At 43.9% G+C, this 20355-nt stretch overlaps 1 protein-coding gene across 3 annotated transcripts in view; it reads left to right on the top strand.

The window, feature by feature from the left end:
• The first annotated feature begins 14129 nt into the window (after positions 1-14129).
• The window catches only part of LOC122550742 (palmitoyltransferase ZDHHC20-B), a 141716-nt gene continuing 135490 nt past the window's right edge, over positions 14130-20355 (top strand). For 2 of the 3 annotated variants that reach the window (XM_043691932.2, XM_043691931.2), the window contains exon 1: positions 14136-14262. In XM_043691932.2, the coding sequence (XP_043547867.1) occupies positions 14145-14262 (118 nt within the window). In that variant the 5' untranslated portion in view covers positions 14136-14144. Of the gene's footprint in view, positions 14263-20355 lie in introns of all 3 variants that reach the window. The other variant, XM_087988169.1, reaches the window with a different exon arrangement.

Here is a 20355-nt window from a genome sequence, read left to right as displayed (position 1 = left end):
GTCATACAGCAAGATGTCCACTTCCTTGACATATGTCCCTGTGCACAAAGTGTCCTTGCAGCAACATTACAATGAAAGGTGCACAGCAGCCCGAAGTGCAACTTTTAAATGCAGAAACCAGTGGAATGCCACAAGGATTGGTGCTGGGTCCATACTTTTCATATTTATAAAATGATTTGGATGTGAGCATAGGTTAGTAAGTTTGCAGATGACACCAAAATTGGAGTGTAGTGGACAGCAAAGATGGTTACCTCAGGTTACAATGGGATCTTGATCAGATAGGCCAATAGCTGAGGAGTGGCAGATGGAGTTTAATTTAGATAAATGCAAGGGGCTGCATTTTGGGAAAGCAAATCTTAGCAGGACTTATACACTTAATGGTCAGGTCCTAGGGAGTGTTGCTGAACAAAGAGACCTTGGAGTGCAGATTCCAAACTCCTTGAAAGTAGAGTCGCAGGTAAATAGGATAGTGAAGAAGGCGTTTTGTATGCTCTCCTTTGTTGGTCGGAGTATTGAGTACAGGAGTTGGGAGGTCATGTTGTGGCTGTACAGGACATTGGTTAGACCTCTGTTGGAATATTGCGTGCAATCCTGGTCTTCTTCCTTTCGGAAGAATGTTGTGAAACATGAAAGGGTTCAGAAAAGATTTATAATGCCAGTGTTGAAGGATTTGAGCTATAGGGAGAGGTTGAATAGGCTAAGGCTGTTTTCCCTGGAGCATCGGAGGCTGAGGGGTGACCTTATAGAGGTTTATAACATCATGAGGGGCATGAATAAGATAAATAGACAAGGTCTTTTCCCTAGGGTGGGGGAGTCCAGAACTAGAGGGCATAGGTTTAGGGTGAAAGGGGAAAGATATGAAAGAGACCTAAGGGGCAACTTGTTCATGTAGGGGGTGGTATGTGTGTGTGGATGCCAGAGGAAGTGATGGAGGCTGGTACAATTGCAACATTTAAAAGGCATCTGGATGGGTATATGAATAAGAAGGGTTTGGAGGGATATGGGCCAAGGGCTGACAGGTGGGACTAGATTGGTTTGGGATATCTAGTTGACATGAACGAGTTGGACCAAAGGGTCTGTTTCCATGCTGTATATCTCTCTAACTCTATGACTCTAAGAGAAGTGAAGAGGTGCCATGAGTGGTCCGAGATTGTGGCAGTTATCGGAAACCAAAATCCATAAATGGGGGTGCATGCAGCCGGATGTCCTGGACCATGCCCTGAGACATTGTTGCCGGATGTCCAAGATGGCAACCCAGGATTAAATGGTGAGCTGAAGTCACCAGGTACCTGATCAAACTTTCAAGTTGGGAATTGTTGACGTTTGTTGACTTATGGTGAGTAGTAGAATAAAAAGCTGCATATTAATAAGGTGCGATTGTTCGTTAATGAGGCTGTTAACAAGCAATAATCACCCTTAAAGGTAACTTGCTGCCCTTTGCATGTTTGTTTCAGATCGCCAGCATTTTCAGTTCTTTGTTTTATATTATTGTTGAGAGTTTAGCTTTGTTTCTCAATGGAGAATTCAACAATGGCACAATTGTGTTTCTTTCACGTGTTTTTTTTTCTCCTTTCTTCCTTGTTCTGTTTTTGGGCCTAGCCCAAGTTTTTTTCCTTTTCACACACATTTTTTGTATGAGAAACGCACCTGATGATAGCTCAATGACCCTTTGGCTTTTTGAAAACCAACAGATTGCTCACATAAAGTACTGATGGCCAGTTAACAAATCTTATACTCACTGTTCAGCTAGCACTGTTTGTATCCTGATTTTGACTCCTAGAATTACAGATGGCTTCTGTACTACTTGAAATCTTGTGAGAGGCTTTTCTCATGGTCTTCATATTTGCATCACTGTTTTCACATTGTCTAAGCAAAACCACAGATAATCACCATTTTGTAGTTTTGTGTTCAGTCATGCAAAATTATCAGATTTACATGAGGACTAGCAATTAGACATTTATTTAAAGATTGGAACAAATTGCTCATCATGTAGATTTGTTACATAAGTTCAATAACAGCTGTTACAGAAAACCACTCTTTCATACAGTTAGACTGACAAGAGCTTCTTGGTAAAAACAATGACTGCAGATGCTGGAAACCAGATTCTGGATCAGTGGTGCTGGAAGTGCACAGCAGTTCAGGCAGCATCCAAGGAGCTTCGAAATCGACGTTTCGGGCAAAAGCCCTTCATCAGGAATAAAGGCAGTGAGCCTGAAGCGTGGAGAGATAAGCTAGAGGAGGGTGGGGGTGGAGAGAAAGTAGCATAGAGTACAATGGGTGATTGGGGGAGGGGATGAAGGTGATAAGTCAGGGAGGAGAGGGTGGAGTGGATAGGTGGAAAAGGAGATAGGCAGGTAGGACAAGTCCGGACAAGTCATGGGGACAGTGCTGAGCTGGAAGTTTGGAACTAGGGTGAGGTGGGGGAAGGGGAAATGAGGAAACTATTGAAGTCCACATTGATGCCCTGGGGTTGAAGTGTTCCGAGGCGGAAGATGAGGCATTCTTCCTCCAGGCGTCTGGTGGTGAGGGAGCGGTGGTGAAGGAGGCCCAGGACCTCCATGTCCTCGGCAGAGTGGGAGGGGGAATTGAAATGTTGGGCCACGGGGCGGTGTGGTTGATTGGTGCAGGAGTCCCGGAGATGTTCCCTCAAGCGCTTTGCTAGGAGGCACCCAGTCTCCCCAATGTAGAGGAGACCACATCGGGAGCAACGGATACAATAAACGATATTAGTCGATGTGCAAGTAAAACTTTGATGGATGTAGAAGGCTCCTTTAGGGCCTTGGATAGAGGTGAGGGAGGAGGTGTGGGCGCAGGTTTTACAGTTCCTGCGGTGGCAGGGGAAAGTGCCAGGATGGGAGGGTGGGTTGTAGGGGGGCGTGGACCTGACCAGGTAGTCACGGAGGGAACGGTCTTTGCGGAAGGCGGAAAGGGGTGGGGAGGGAAATATATCCCTGGTGGTGGGGTCTTTTTGGAGGTGGCAGAAATGTCGGCGGATGATTTGGTTTATGCGAAGGTTGGTAGGGTGGAAGGTGAGCACCAGGGGGGTTCTGTCCTTGTTACGGTTGGAGGGGTGGGGTCTGAGGGCAGAGGTGCGGGATGTGGACGAGATGCGTTGAAGGGCATCTTTAACCACGTGGGAAGGGAAATTGCGGTCTCTAAGGAAGGAGGCCATCTGGTGTGTTCTGAGGTGGAACTGGTCCTCCTGGGAGCAGATCCGGCGGAGGCGGAGGAATTGGGAATATGGGATGGCATTTTTGCAAGAGGTAGGGTGGGAAGAGATGTAATCCAGGTAGCTGTGGGAGTTGGTGGGTTTGTAAAAAATGTCGGGGTCAAGTCAGTCGTCATTAATGGAGATGGAGAGTTCCAGGAAGGGGAGGGAGGTGTCAGAGATGGTCCAGGTAAATTTAAGGTCAGGGTGGAATGTGTTGGTGAAGTTGATGAATTGCTCAACCTCCTCGCAGGAGCACGAGGTGGCGCCAATGCAGTCATCAATGTAGCAGAGGCAAGAGCTTCTAGGCACATGCTTTACATCCTGGTGACTTGTTCATTAGTATGCTCTCTCTTAAAGTGGTATTGTAACAGATTGAAACTGCTTCCACCATACTCTCAGGTAGCGCATGTCAGATCCTAAACACACGCTGCATAAAACAAGATTTTCCACATATTCCATTGTTTCTTTCCCCAATTATCTTAAATCTGAGCCCCTTGGATCTCGATTCTTCCACCAATAGGAAACATTTCTCTCTCTCTACCTTATCCAGACCATTATGATTTTTAACTCCTCTATCAATTGTCCTCTAAACCTTCTCTTATGAACATGCGGACATATGAAATAGGAGCGGAGATTGTCAATTTAGCTCCTCGAGTCTTCTCCACCAGTCAATAAGATCACGATTGATTTGTTTATCTTTTAAATTCCACATTTTCATCCACTCCCAATAACCTTCCATTCCCTTGCCTAACAAAAATTGGCCTACCTTTACCTTAAAAATATTTAATGACCATCTTTGCCACCTTCTGAGGTAGAGAATTCCAAAGTAACACAATCCACTGAGAGAAAAAAATTATCCTTAGCTTGGTTCTAAAAGGGCAATATCTAATTTTAAAGCAATGCTCATTCAATCTTGGTTCATTCATTTCTAAATCTGCTCCTAATCTGTTCAAGATAGAAGAATGTTAATAATGCGCAACACAATGGACTATATCTTCAGGATAAAGATGGGAATTCATCTCCACAATGACTGTGAAGTGGTCAGTTTGATCAATATTGCATCCACAGCATTTGTTTCTCATCTTTGATTGTCCTTGAGTAGTTGGTGTTTAGATCAGAGTGGTGCTGGAAAAGCACAGTAGGCCAGGCAGCATCCGAGGAGCAGGAAAATCGACGTTTCGGGCAAAAGCCCTTCATCAGGAATAGAGGCAGGAAGCCTCCAGGGTGGAGAGATAAAGGGGGGGGGGGGGCCTGGGGAGAAGGTAGCAAAGAGTACAATAGGTGAATGGGGGTGGGGATGGAGGTGATAGATCAGAGAGGAGTGTGGGGGAAGGTTGCAAAGAGAATAATAGGTGAATGGGGGTGGGGATGGAGGTGATAGGCCAGGGGATGGTGGAGCCAGATAGGTGGGAAGGGAGATTGGCAGGTAGGACAGGTCATGAGGACAGTGCTGAGCTGGAAGGTTTGAACTGGGGTAAGGTGGGGGGAGGGGAAATGAGGAAACTGATGAAGTCCACATTGATACCATGGGGTTGAAGTGTTCTGAGGCAGAAGATGAGGCATTCTTCCTCCAGGCGTCGGGTGGTGAGAGAGTGGCGGAGGAGGCCCAGGACCTGCATGTCCTCGGCAGAGTGGGAGGGGGAGTTGAAATGTTGGGCCACAGGGCGGTGGGGTTGATTGGTGTGGGTGTCCCAGAGATGTTCCCTGAGGTGCTCTGCAAGGAGGCATCCAGTCTTCCCAATGTAGAGGAGACTGCATCGGGAGCAACGGATACAATAAATGACATTGGTGGATGTGCAGGTGAAACTTTGATGGATGTGGAAGGCTCCTTTGGGGCCTTGGATGGAGGTGAGGGAGGAGGTGTGGGTGCAGGTTTTGCAATTCCTGCGGTGGCAGGGGATGGTGCCAGGACGGGAAGGTGGGTTATTGGAGCCCCCCCTCCCCATTTATCTCTCCACCCTGGAGGCTTCCTGCCTCTATTCCTGATGAAGGGCTTTTGCCCGAAACGTCGATTTTCCTGCTCCTCGGATGCTGCCTGAACTGCTGTGCTTTTCCAGCACCACTCTGATCTAAACTCTGGTTTCCAGCATCTGCAGTCCTCACTTTTGCCTCCTTGAGAAGGTGGTTGCAGGTTACCATCTTGAACTGTAACAGGCCATCTGGTATCAGTAGACTGGATAGATGGAAGGTCCAGGATTGTGATCTGGCAAAAGCAAAGGTATGATAATATATTGTTCCAAATCAGAATGGTATATGTTGTCTGGAGGGAAGTTTGCATATCGTAGAGTTTGCATGCATCTGCTGTCCTTGTCCTCCCAGAAGTTTGCAGATTTGGAAGATACTGTAGACAGAGCTGCAGTTTCAATTATATAAGCTATTTGCTCGTCGCTCACAATACTATCTATTCAACACAGGGACAGCCAAAACCAGATTGGGTGGACACTTCAGAATTCTTCTGCCTAGTCTGCACGTTTATAAATGTTTTTTGTGCATTTAGCTTAAAAAACTTCATGTGGATGTTAGTCATTTATTCACATTAAACTGACTTTTTTCTTGTCCTACTCTGCTTATCTTTACCAAAATTACGATACTTTCCTATTGCCTGAACTTTTCTCTTGAGATTTCTAAATCTCCCTTCACCTGACCTTTGTTATACTTTAAAGCCCTATCCACGTCTAGTTATACAATTCATCAGGAGATTACTTTGAATCTGGCTTAAGTGAAGCCCATCCAAATGTGACTTGCCCCTAGATCTCTACTACTGATCAGCTGTTTGTTAAAGTGCTCTTCACACAATCTGACTCTGCCATAGGTTTCACCCTAACTAACTGCTTTCAATAATTCTGTCGCTTCCTTGGGGGCAGTCTTATGTCCCATAAGATGGTTTGTTGTGGTCATAAACTCTATGTTTCAAGTTGCTTGTTGTAAGTCAGGAACCTCAGTCTAGCATGGCAGTCTCTGCCACATTTTCTGCAAAGATGATGCTGGTTCTACTCATCTCTTCCAACAGCATTCCAAACAGTCAGCCTCTGGAGGTCACAGCTGTCAATAACCATCTTTTAGTAATCAGTGTCAAGGTCCACAATCTTCATCAGCTTGAAAGAGGCTGGTTGCCATCCATCCAAAGAACATGACTGAGATACTGCACATGTCATTGTCTTAGAAATGAGTGTGCAGTATGCTAATGGGACCTCAGAGTTGATGATCTTGTTCTTCCATGAGATTCCAGGAGCATATCTGAGTCAGCGAAGGTGTAAGCTATTCAGCCTTTTCTCCTGCCCAGTGTATATTGTTCATACCTCACCACTGAATAGGAGTTCTCTGAGGATGCAGACTTGATAAACTTACAATTTTTCAGGCAATTTGCTGTTGTCCTTAACTCTCATATCAGGCTTGGACATAAATGCTCTGGCTTTTCTGATATATGTATTGATTCCAGTGTCAAGTTGCAAATTGCTGGTGATTGTGGAGCCCTGATATGTCAAACTATCAACAACTTCCAATACCACATTGTCAATGCTGATAGATGGCAGTATGGCAATATCGGAGACCATAGCACTTGTCTTTCGATGCTGATGGTCAAATCAAAATCTTTAGAGGTGTGAAGAGGTCTGATCAATTGTTGCTGAAAGTGTTCCTCAGTATGAAATGTTATTGTGGCATTTTCAGCATAGATGAAATGAGGACTTTGATGAGGGCTTCTGTATATTTGTCCTGAATGTAGGTGGAACTGATTTCTGTAAGTTCTGATATGTCGATAGGCATTGTCTGTACTTGATCTGATGTCATACTGCAGCAGCAAAGAGAAGGCTATGCCAAATAGTAGTACAACACTGCACTGTGGATCTCTGTATTACCAGTCTTCCTGATATTATCCATCACGCTGTTGTAGAAAGACGAGATCACAATAAGCTGTTTCAGTGGGCAATCAATTTTATTCCACTAGTTTAAGTATACCATCTCTACTGAGATAGTTGAATGTCTTGCTGAGATATATGAAAACAAAGTTTGGGTGAAGATTTGTAGCTCAGGTACTCGTTGTTGTGGTTCCGTTCGCCGAGCTGGAAATTTTTGTTGCAAAATTTGCAACAAAAATTTCCAGCTCGGCGAACAGAACCACAACATATATGAAAACAATATACAGCTGTCTCTTTTGTTCACAGCACTTTTCTTGCATTTGCCGGACCGAAAGGTTTGTATCAGTTAGAGATCTTCCAAGACTGAAACCATGTTGGGAGTTGGGGTAGTCAAACCAAGGTCTGTCATCTGACAAGGACATCATGGACAAATATTTGATGTTGAGCAGGACGTTGCCTCACTAGCTTTTGCAATGATTGCAGTCACCCTTGCTTTTTTATGTGATCACAATCTTTGCATCACACACATCCTCAGTTAAATGCATCCTCTCTCCAACAGATTTAGAGAAGTATGTGTGCAGACACTGCAGAAGCGGCAGATTCCTGTTTCTGATTAATTCACATGGTCAAGTATTAACATGTGGAGCTTTGCTCATTGTAACTGAGTCAATAGCTTTGCCAAGCACCTCAACTGTGCATTTAATATTCAGCTCTGTCACAACAGACAAACCTTCTGTGATATCCAGAGCTTCCCTGGTTCCAGTGTTTTTCCTCAAGTACAACTCAAAGTTGTGTTCCCCATAGTCTCTCAAATTATTTATTGCAGTCAGTAATGATGTATATTCCTTATCAGTATACTATAATGAATTATTTTATATTAGATTAGATTCCCTACAGTGTGGAAACAGGCCCTTCAGCCCAACATTGTTGTCACAATTTGCCCTTCATTTCTTGGAAAATGAATCCTCACCTGGGATAGTCAGCATCTCTTTCTTATTCATTCACGGGATACATAGGAATTTAGGAACATTGGACTTAGGATTAGGAATAGGTAATTCAGCCCTTCGAGCCTGCTCTGCCATTTAACATGATCATGACTGATCTTATCCCGTTCTCAATTCTATTTCCCTGCCTGATCCCCATGAGCCTTTTATCCCGCTTTTCATCAGAAAAGTATCTATTTCTTTCTTGTATCTGTTAACTGACTCTGCACACTGGCATTGAGTTCCACAGATTCACAATCCTCTGAGAGAAATAGTTTCTTCTCATCTCAGATTTGAAACTATCTCCTCTCACTCTATATCTATGTCCTCTTTGTTTAAGACAGTCCCACAAGGGGGTGCAACAGTTCAATATCCACCTTATAAATCCTCTTTAGTATTTTATCTACCTCATTCCAGTACTCCCTCATTTGAACTCCAGCGAGTACAACCCAAACAATTCAACTGTTTCTCGTACGAAAGCCCTTTCAGCTCTGGAATCAACCTCATGAACTCCTCTGAACTGCCTCCTGTGCCACCACATCCTTCCTCAAGTAAGGAGACCAAAACTGGACACAATATTCCTCGTGTGGTCTCACCAACATATTATATAATTGTAACAACAATTCTTTCCTTTTATAATCCAGTTCCTTTGCAATTAATGTGGGCATCACTAGCTAGGCTGGCATTTATTGCATATCCCTAATTACCAGAGGGTAGTTAAGAGTCACATTGTTGATATACAGTCACATGCAGATAAGACCAGATTTCCTTTCCTTAGAATATTAGTGAAATAGATGGGTTATTATGACAATTGACAGTGATTATGTGATTGCTATTAGGCTAGCTTTTTAATTCCAGATTTTCTTTTTAAATTCAAATTTCACCATCTGTCGTGTTGGAACTTAAACTCAGGTCCCCAGAGCATTAGCTTGGGGATCTAGATTACTAGTTTCTATGACATTGGTAAGACGCCATCACCTCCCCTACACATGCGGATGCGAAAGCATTCAGAAAATCCCATGTTTCTCATTTATCCATATTATGTTTGAGAGTCCTTCATAAGCTCTGCTACTTCTCCCTGTGAGTTCTAGGTATACTTATACAAGATTTTCCTTTCTGCAACATTAATTGCTTTGTTTATCCTCTTGAAACAGTTTATTTGACATGTTGAAAGCTGTTTGTATATACCACACCCAATGTTGTTGTTGACAAATTGTATACTGCACTCTGCTTTTGTTTACTTTTCAATAATTTTGGTTGGGTATGACCTCTCTTTTAGTATCACATTGTGTTCACACATAAATAAGTGTGAAGAAAATATGGAGGAAAAAACATAGAAATTATGATGATAAGTTAACCTCACTGAGTCTGCTAAATTATTTGACAAGGAATGGTGTTTAAATATAAATGTAAATAAGATAGATTGATTAAAAGTATAAATGCATATCTAAGACATTAAACTTTATTCTGAGTATTGGTATTTATGCACATAAGATTTACCTGTTATGAAGAAATAGCATTTAAATAACGAGATAATGCATAGTGGCATTGATATAGAGTAGTAATTCAGAGTAAACCATTGCGTCATTCATTAAAGCAAGACTTCTTTGCTCCTGTACTGAAATCCTCTTACGATAAACACTAATCTGCCTTCTGAATTGCTGGCTCTACTCTTCAATTACTTTTGAATAAGGGTACCTAGGTCCTTTTGGACATCATTTTCCAATGTTTTAAAATTTTAAAACTACTCTGAATTATTTGAATTGAATTGAATTAAATTTACTGTCACGTCTATCGAGACACAGTGAAAAGTTTTGTCTTGTGAGCAGTACAGGCAGATCACAGAGTTAGATATTATAGATAAGTAAGTAATAGGTAAACAGCAGCAAAAACAAAAATACAGGTCCAGGCAAATGTCAAGTCTTGTGAGTCCATTCAGTATTTGAATGATGAATGATTATTTATTGCTATATATATCGAGGGAGATACAGTGAAAAATGTTCTGTGGCTATAATCCGGTGCCATCTTTAGGTACAAAAAGAAAATAAGTGGCACAGTGGCTCAGTGGTTAGCACTGCTGCTTCACAGCACCAGGGTCCCAGGTTTGATTCCAGCCTCAGGTGATTGTCTGTGTAGAGTTTGCACATTCTCCCTGTGTCTTGTGGATTTCCTCCCACAGTCCAAAGATGTGCAGGTCAGGTGAATTGGCCATGCTAAATTGGCTATAGTGTTAGGTGCATTAGTCAGAGGGAAATGGGACTGGGTGGGTTACTCTTCAGAGGATCGGTGTGGACTTGTTGGGCTGAAGGGCCTATTTCTACACTGTAAGTAATCTAATTGTGAAACATCATTGTTGCATATTGTGGATAGTTTAATGGGTGGCACAGTGGTCAGCACTGCTGCCTCACAGCGTCAGAAACCTGGGTTCAATTCCTGCCTCAGGCAACTGTCTGTGTGGAGTTTGCACATTCTCCCCGTGTCTGCGTGGGTTTCCTCCGGGTGCTGCGGTTTCCTCCCACAGTCCAAAAATGTGCAGGGTAGGTGAATTGGCCATGCTAAATTGCCCATAGTGTTAGGTGAAGGTGTAAATGTAGGGGAATGGGTTTGGGTGGGTTGCTCTTCAGAGGGTCGGTGTGGACTTGTTGGGCTGAAGGGCCTGTTTCCACACTGTAAGTAATCTAATCTAAAAAGTATTAAATAGGGTACATCTTCATCAGCTGGGGTCCCAAACACACCTCCAGGACTTTTGCAAGGTCCCTGCTCCAGGCCTATTGCTGCCAAGAGACCCCAGTCCAGGCACTGACACCATAGCAGTTGACGACTTACTGCCCCTGTCAAGAGTCCACATTCTGGGCCTACTGCAAAAGTAAAAAGAAGAAAAGAAAAAATAAAGAAAGCAGATGAGAGTAGACAAGTCCAGGGCTCAGCCCTGCTACTCTGCTGCCATGTTGACAACTTGAAAACCTTTGTTCCTCCTACCACTCACACTGTTGCATAATTAAGAGAATTCCGAAAAATTATCATCAATGAATCTCCTTTGCCATCTCTTTCAATATTCTTGGATGAAGGTAATGGGGTTCTGGGAACCTGACGACTTGCAGTCCAATTATTTTTTCCAAAACTACTTTACTACTAATATCCATTTCTTTTAGTCCCATACCCTCACTAGAGCTTTGAAATTTAATTATTTCAGAGAGATTACTTGTCGTTGCCTCTGTGAAGACAGACACAAAATACTTTCTTAGTTTCTGTGCCATTTCTCTGTTTACTATTTTCTGTCTCTGCCTATAATGGACTCACATTTGTCTATGCTAATCTTTGTCCCTTTACATTACTATTGAATAACTTACAATCTGTTATTTATGTTTCTTAATTTTTACATTAAAATCCTGTTCTTGCTTTCTTTATCAAATTTTTTGTCCTCCCTTGCTAAATTCTAAAATTCTCCCACCCTTAAACTTATAATTTTGTTTCAGAACTTTATATGTCTCCTTTACCAGCCACGGCTCACTTGCTTTCCCTGTTTGATATTTTGCCTTAAAGGAATATATGTTGTTTGAAAACAAAACATTAATTGTTTAAATACAAGACATTGTCTATCAATTATTAAATATGTTAATATGTTTTTCCAATTCACCATAGCCAATTTCTTCGTCATACCTTCATAATTCGCCTCATTTAGTTTTAAGACTATAATTTAACATTGAAATACATCTTTTCAAGCTTAATGGAAAATTCTACCACACCATAATCATTATTCGCTAAAATAATTTTACAATATGATTATTAGTTAGGCCATTCTCATTGCATATCAGATCTAAATTAGTTTGAATCGTAGTTAGTTCCTCAACATATTGCTTCAGAAAACTATCTCAAGAAAATACCAGGAATTCTTCCTCCACTGCATACGCATTAGATTTATCCAGCCTATGGAAGTCATAGAGATAGAGTCATAGAAATCTAAGTGCAGAAAAAGGCACTTACACCCATCAAGTCTGCACAGTAAAACACAACCACCTAACTACGTATTCTAATCCCATTTTCCAGCTCTTGGCCCATTGTCTTGTATGAAAATGTGTTGCTGGAACAGTGCAGCAGGTCAGGCAGCATCCAGGGAACAGGAGAATCGACGTTTCGGGCATAAGCCCTTCTTCAGGCTGAAGAAGGGCTTATGCCCGAAACGTCGATTCTCCTGTTCCCTGGATGCTGCCTGACCTGCTGCGCTGTTCCAGCAACACATTTTCAGCCCTGATCTCCAGCATCTGCAGTCCTCACTTTCTCCATTGTCTTGTATGCCTTGGCATTGCAAGTGCACATCTATATTCAGGGGTTTGCCTCTACTACCCTTTCAGATAGTAAGTTCCAGATTCCCACAACCGTCTGGGTGAAAAATGTTTCCTCACATCCCCTCTAAACCTCCTGTCACTTACTTTAAATCTATGCCCCCAATCATTGATCCCTCCACTAAGTCTCTTCTGGTTTACCCTATCTAAGCACCCATAATTTTAAATATTTAAACATGTTACCCCATCAGTCTCTTCTGCTCTGAGTAAAACAAGGAGAAACTGAGGACTGCAGATGTTGGAAACCAGCGTCAAAAAGTGTTGTGCTGGAAAAGCACAGCCAGTCAGGCAGCATCCGAGGAGCAGGAGAGTCAACGTTTTGAGCATAAGCTCTTCATCAGGAATGCGAGGGGCCCCAAGGGGGCTGGGAGATAAATGGGGGAGGATTGGAGTTGGGGGAAAGGTAGCTGGGAATGAGATAGGTAGATGAAAGTGGGGGGTGATGGTGATAGGTTGCAGTGGAGGGTGGTGCAGATAGGTGGGAAGGAAAATGGACAGGTAGGACAATTCAAGAGGGCAGTGCTGAGTTGGAGGGTTGGATCTGGGATAAGATGGGGGAAGGGGAGATGAGGAAACTGGTGAAATCGACATTGATTACGTGATTGGAAGGTCCCAAGGCTGAAGATGAGGTGTTCTTCCTTCAGTCACCGGGTGGCTAGGATTTAGCGGTGGAGTGCTTTTCCAGCACAACATGTTTTTTGTTTATTTTTTTTCTTTATTTTTAAAATTAACCCCCACACTACCGCCTAACTGCGATAATGCTTATTTTTCCCCAGCACCCATGGTGTGTGTGCAGGTGTGAGACACAGTGAGAGACACAAAGTGCACAAATCTTTATTCAATTTCCACCACCAGGATAGGAAAACACCCGAGTGGCCAGTGACAAACAGTGCCGTTCACAAAAGGGCAATGCTGTGTGATCAAACAGTGAAGGGGAGGGCAGGGATTAAATCAAAATAGAGTTTGAGGGGGAAAAAATGCACTCCACTCCCTGCGGCACCCACCTCTCCCTGAACAACTCCAGGGTGTTGGTGGACATCACATGCTCCTTCTCCAAGGACACCCGGGCCCTCACGTAACCGCGGGAGAGGGGCAGGCAACATTTTTTTACTTTGACCTCCAGCATCTAGTCCTCACTTTCTCCTTTTCTCTATCTGTGGTCTAACCAACATTTCATACATTTCCAGCATAACCTCCTTGCTCTTAAACTCTATGACTTGGTTAATAGGGGCATCTGCTTATTACTTTATCTACCTGTGCCACTAACTTAGTGAATATGCATGCCAAGCTATCGCCAAACCCTTATCACCCAACACCTGGAGGATGAATGCCTCATCTTCCACCTTGGGTCCCTCCAGCCACACAGGATCAACGTAGATTTCACCAGTTTCCTTATTTCCCCTCCAACCCAGTTCCAACCCTCCAACTCACCACCGCCCTCTTGGCCTGTCCATCTCCCTTCCCACCTATCTGCTCTGACCTATCACCTTCACCTACCTAAGGCCTTCCCCCCAGCCCTATTCCTCTACCCCCATTATCTCTCATCCCCCCTTGGGCCACCCACCTCATTCCTGATGAAGGGCTGAAATGTTGATTCTCCTGCCTTTGGATGCTGCCTGAGCTGCTGTGCTTTTCCAGCACCACACTCTTCGGCACGTGACTAAAGCACAAACACACACCCCCCCCCCCACTGGGACGACGCCGTTTGACGTGATGACGCAATGCCCTCCGGTGGGGGGAGGGGAGGAAGATGGCGCCGTCTAATGCCCTGAGATGTTGTCAACGGGTGGTCGGCTGGATCCCCGTCGTTTTTATCACGCTGGTTGCTTGTTGGTCTTACTATGCTTACGTGGTAGAATTGTGCATCTGTGAGTAAAAGATAAACAACGCGCGCTGCTTGCTGTCGTTCTGTGTTTTTACACAATATCCTGTTGTTGTCAAGGTGGGGCAGAGCTGGAGGAACATGAGCGGGTGGGTTTGCTTGCCCAAGCCGCCGGCTGGGGAGCCTCTCCGGGCAGCTGGCTCAGGCTGAGCCGGGAGGTTTAGAGAAGGCACTCCGCCGACTGGAGGTGTCTCGCACCCGGTTTGCCAGTTTGAGGTAGCTACCTCTGCCCCCCTGGGTCGTCCGCAACTTGCATTCGCTGTTCGAGGCTGTAGGTTTGATGGGTTTAAGCCGGGCGGAGAGCTCTGCCAAGCAGAGGACTGTCCTGCCAGTCAGATCGATTTTAATTGCGATCATCGTCACCTGTAGAATGGCTTGGTTGTTTACTTTTACCGTGGTAAATCAGGAAAACATTGGATTTAAATGCTGTTGGTTTTGGGAAATGATATCGTGCGGTTTCTTAAAAACCAAGGTAACGTCGCTGGCTTTGGTTAATTAAATAAAATTGACTTCTCATTAAATAAGTGTATAAATTATGTGAAATCTTACTCAATTAAGTTTCAATAATTATTTCTGGTTCAGATAACGATGTAACTTTCGCAGACCAGGAAGTCTCAGAATGGCTATTTGTGCTGATTTCACTCGGGGTGGCAGTGCAGTATTGCAATCGGCATTAATATTCTTGGATTACGGAGTACAGCCTTTATTTCTTCTGAATATTATTTGACTGACTAACTTGATTTTGGAGGAAGGGGGTGGGAGTAATGAAGACTAAGTAGCTTTGATGTTTATCGATTTTAATCAGAGTTTTGACAAGATCCTACACGGCAGACTTGTCAGAAAAATAAGACCAGAGGAGAAAGTGAGGTCTGCAGATGCTGGAGATCAAAGTTGAAACTTTATTGCTGGAACAGCACAGCAGGTCAGGCAGCATCCAGGGAACAGGAGATTCGACGTTTCGGGCACAGGAAGAAGGGCCTGTGCCCGAAACGTCGAATCTCCTGTTCCCTGGATGCTGCCTGACCTGCTGTGCTGTTCCAGCAATAAAGTTTCAAGAAAAATAAGACCCCCATGGAATCTAAGAGCATATGCCAAGTTGGATCCAAAATATTTCTGTGACTAGAGCGTTGTTCCTTGTGGGTTCTGTAAGGCTCCCTTGCTTTGTACGGTATATATTAATGGTTTAGATTTCCACAGTTAAGTAATTTGCAGCTGAAACAAAATCTGGGTGAGTGTGAAATTACATAGATTGCAGGAAAGTATCATTTGGTTGATTATGTGGTTAGAAAAGCAACAAGGATTCAGCACTGAGGGCAAAAAGACCTGGGAATAAATTATAGTATCGAGAAACAGACACTTTGAAATGCATGTCCACAGTTTTCTAAAGGACAGGGTAAGTAGTCAAGATGATATTAGGATAGCTTAATTTCTTAACCAAACATAGAATACAAGTAGGAAAGCTTTTGTGGTACAGTGATAATGTCCCTACCACTGGAGCAGATGGCTTGGGTTCAAGGCATCCAGAAGTATCATAACATGACTGAATGGATTATTTAAAAATGTCTAAAATATAAGCAGGGAAACTCTGTTGGAACTTGCTCATTAGACCATTGATTCAGTATTGCATACAGTTCCGGTCACACTATTGCTGGAAGGATATGATCACTCACGAGAGGAAACAGAAGAGTTGTAAGGAATTTGCTGCAAGAAGTTTAGCTGTGAGGAAACATGGCATAAGCTTGGATTATTTTCTTTGAAAGCAAGGATTATGAAAGGAAATTTAATTGAGTGACCGAGTTTTATAGGAGAGTGTGATCCTCCCTGTGCTGGGAGGTTGGTAACTCGGATGTACAGCTATAAATTGAGAGGGTGGTGGATGTCTAGAACTTACTGCCTGAAAGGATGGTTGACGCAAAAACTTTATTGCATTTTTTAAAAAAAGTGGATGTGCATTTGATGAATAACCTGTACGGCTATAGGAAAGAGTTGGCAAGTGGGATTAGTTTTAGATAAGGCTGTTTTTGGCTGGCACAGACTTCCTCTGTGCCATCAATTATCTGTGCCTTTTAATGATTTTTGTTGAGCTATGAATAAGTATGGTTAATGAGTGAGGACAGAATATACCTTGATAGCAATATTTCTGCAACTAGAAGAAAGTGAGGACTGCAGATGTTGTAGATCAGCGTTGATAAGTGTGGTGCTGGAAAAGCACAACAGGTCAGGCAGCATTCAAGGAGCATGAGAATTGACATTTCGGGCATAAGCCCGTCATCAGAAATGTGGAGGAGGCTTGGGGGGGGGGGGGGGTAGGGGAATGGGGCTGGGAGGAATGTAGCTGGAAGGCATGTAGCTGGAAGGCGATAGGTGGATGCTGGTGGGGATGATTGTGATAGTTCAGATCTGGGATGAGATGTGTGGAGGGGAGATGAGGGAACTGGTGAAATTGGTATTGATGCCGTCTGGTTAGAGGGTCCCAAGGCAGAAAATGAAACGTTCTTCCTCCAGGCATTGGGTAGCTAGGATTTGGCGTGGAGGAGGCCCAGAATTTGCATGTCTTTGACAGAGTGGAAGGGGGAGTTGAAGTGTTCGGCCACAGGACAGTAAAGTTGTTTGGTGCATGTGTCCCAGAGCTGTTCTCTAAAACGTTCTGCGCGTTGGGTCCTGTCTCCTCAATAAAGCGGAGACCATGTCAAGAGCACAGTGTATGAGGTGTTTGGATGTGCAGGAAAATCTCTGCTGGTTGTGGAAGGACCCTTTGAGGCCTTGGGAGCAGCTGTGGGCACAGGTTTTACACCTCTTGCGGCGGCAAAGGAAGGTGCCAGGAGAGGAGGGTGGGTTGTTGGGGCGTGTGGACCTAACAAAGGAGTCGCAGAAGGGATAGTCGCTATGGAATGTTGATATGGGTGGGAAGGGAAATATATCTTTGGTGGTGGTGTCTTACTGTAGATGGCGGAGGATGATGCACTGTATCCAGAGATTGTTGGGGTGGAAGGTGAGGACCTGGGAAGGGTTCTATCCTTGTTGCCATTGGAATGGAAACCATCATCTCCCAGATCATCTACAAAGTCATCACCTCAAGGGGTTTCCCATCCACAGCCTCCTGCCTCAGTCCTGGATCCCCACACTGTCCGTTCTACCTCTTACCCAAAATTCACAAACTTGACTGCCTCAGTCGACAAATCATCTCCACCTGCTCCTGCCCCACTGAACTTATCTTCTCATATCTTGGCACCATCTTGTCTCCCTTCGTCCAAGAAATCCTCATATACACCACCCATGCCCTCCACCACTTCCATGACTTTCGTTGCCCTGGCCCTCATGCCTCATCTTCACCATGGGCATCCAGTCCCTGTAACACGTTTATCCACCATGGCAAAGGCATCCAAGCCCTCCATTGCTTTCTCTCCCACTGACCCAGCCAGTATCCCTCCTCTGGCATGCTCGTTTGATTGGCTGAACCAGTCCTTACCCTCAACAACTTCTCTTTCAAATCCTCCCACTTCCTTCAGACCAAAGAGGTAGCCACGGGCACCCACACGGGCCCCAGCTATGCCTGCCTTTTTGTCGGATAAGTTGTACAGTCCATCTTGCGTAGTTATACAGACCCCACCTATCCCCACCTTTTCCTCGACTACATTGGTGAGTGTATCGGCACCACCTCGTGCTCCACAGGAAGGTTGAACAGTTCATCAACTTCACAAACACCTTCCACCCTGATCTCAAGTTCACCTGGACTATCTCAGTCACCTCCCTCTCCTTCCTGGACCTCTCCGAATCCATTTCCAGCGACCGAGTCAATACCGACATCTACTTCAAACCTACCGACTTCCACAGCTACCTGGCCTACACCACCTCCTACCCTGTCTCCTGTAAAAACTCTATCCCTTACTCCCAATTCCTTTGCCTCCACTATATCTGCTCCCAGGTGGAACCATTCCACTCCCAAACATCCCAGGTGGCTTCTACTTACGGGGCAATAATTTCCCTGCCACGAGGTCAACAATGCCCTCCAGTGCATTCTCTCCACTTCCCGCACCTCCCGACCTTCCAACCACAACAAGGATAGAACCCCTTTGTTCCTCATCTTCCACCCCACCAATATCCGGATACAGCTCTTATGCCCGAAACATGGATTCTCCTGCTCCTTCATGCTGCCTGGCCTGCTGTGCTTTTCCAGCGCCAGACTCTCGACCTCCATGTTGCTTACTAGTTGAAAGAAAGAAAGCATTAGTAACTGTTTCATGTAGAAGAAGCATTCGAACCCTGGATAACTATGTAATGGAAATGATTTGACTGCCAGTGCATGTCCTGCATTTGAATGGAAAGCTGCTGAGGAACGACAGCTGGAAATTAGAGTGCTGTGAATAGAGTTGCAGAGACAGCAGATCATCTAAAAGCAGAGCAAAGGGAAAGGTGTCTATTGTGATGGGATCATTTTGGAAGTGGCAGAAAAATCCTTCTTTTCCCTGCTTTCCAGGGAACCCATTTCTCTAGCATCTATTCTATTCCGGTCCATGTCATGAGAGGTCAGAAGTAGCATTTGTCGACTGATAATCTCTCAGGTTGTGCATGAATACTCTTATGGTTACATAAACAATATACTGTGGATGTAAGGTCTCATTTGATGGAAGATGCTATAAATATTCTGAAGCTCACGGAGCAACCATGGAGGGAGAACAGAGTTGAAGTTTCAATTTTATGAAATTTTGTCAAGAGAGTTTTGATGAAATTCATCTGTCTGAGACAGTAATGTATTTCCCTCTCCATTGATGTTGCCAGACATGAGGTGGCATGGTTGCTCAGAGGTTAGCACTGCTGCCTCACAGCGCCAGGGACCCGGGTTTGATTCCAGCCTTGGACGAATGTCTGCCAGTGTCTGAGTGTGTTTCCTCCGGGTGCTCCGGTTTTCTCCCACAATTCAACGATGTGCAGGTTAGGTGAATTGGCCATGCTAAATTGTCCATAGCGTTCAGAGATGTGTAGATTAGTGTATTAGTCAGGGCTAAATGTTAGATAATGGGTCTGCGTCGGTAACTCTTCAGAGGGTTGGTGTGGACTTTTTGGGCGAAGAGCCTGTTTCCACGCTGTGGGAATTCTATCCTATCAAACATACTTAATAAAGAGAAAATGCTAAAAATATTATTGGATATATTTTCTATGTTCTGCAGTAATTTAATGTATACCTCCTCTAATTTAGGAAACAAAGTTGAAAGAATTTGCATTTATATCGCACTCCATATTCTCAAGACCATCTAGAACAGTGAGGTTTTGCTGAACAAACAATAAATGAGATGTAACTACCCAATCTACAGCATGTAAGATGCCAATCCAGAAAAAGCGGGGCCCTGAAAATTTGAAGTTTCAAATAAACCTGTTGGACAGTAACCAGGTGTTATGTGATTTTTGACGTTTTAAGAGTTCAGGGTCTCTGCCTCCACACCAACTCAGGCAGCAAATTTCAGGCAGCCACCACCCTTTGTATAAAAATTGCTTTCCCTCATGTCTCCTCGAATCTTCTACCACTTGACTTGAATCTCTGACCCCTAGTTTTTGAACTCTCAATTTTATATACCTCAATATACCACCCTCTGCATGAAAATATTGCTCCTCAGGTCTCTTTTATATCTTCCCCCTCTCACCCTAAACCAATGCCCTCTAGTTTTGGACTCACCCACCCCAGGGAAGAGATTTTGTCTATTTATCCTATCCATGCCCCTCATGATTTTATAAACCTTTATAAGGTCACCCTTCAGCCTCCTCTGCTCCAGGGAAAACAGCCCTAGCCTATTCAACCTCTCCCTATAGCTCAAATCTTCCAACCTTGGTAACATTCTTGTAAATCTTTTCTGAACCCTTTCAGGTTTCACAACATCCTTCCGATTCCTCCATTGGGAGTAAACCCTATATTGTATTAGGTCTGTCTTTTGTTCACTTTTGAGAAAATACAACAATACTCTTTTCTCCTAAAATATTGAAAAGCTTGCTCTGGTTTCAGTTGTTATCATTTCACATTTTCAGCATCTACAGTTTTTTTGTGCATAATTATCAATGTTAAATTATTCTGAACAATAGTTACATC

The sequence above is a fragment of the Chiloscyllium plagiosum genome, unplaced genomic scaffold (assembly GCF_037043375.1).
Source record: "Chiloscyllium plagiosum isolate Xiang-an unplaced genomic scaffold, Cpla_swu_hap1 HiC_scaffold_6, whole genome shotgun sequence".
Lineage (NCBI taxonomy): Eukaryota > Metazoa > Chordata > Chondrichthyes > Orectolobiformes > Hemiscylliidae > Chiloscyllium > Chiloscyllium plagiosum.
This window is presented reverse-complemented; position numbering and strand designations above follow the sequence as displayed.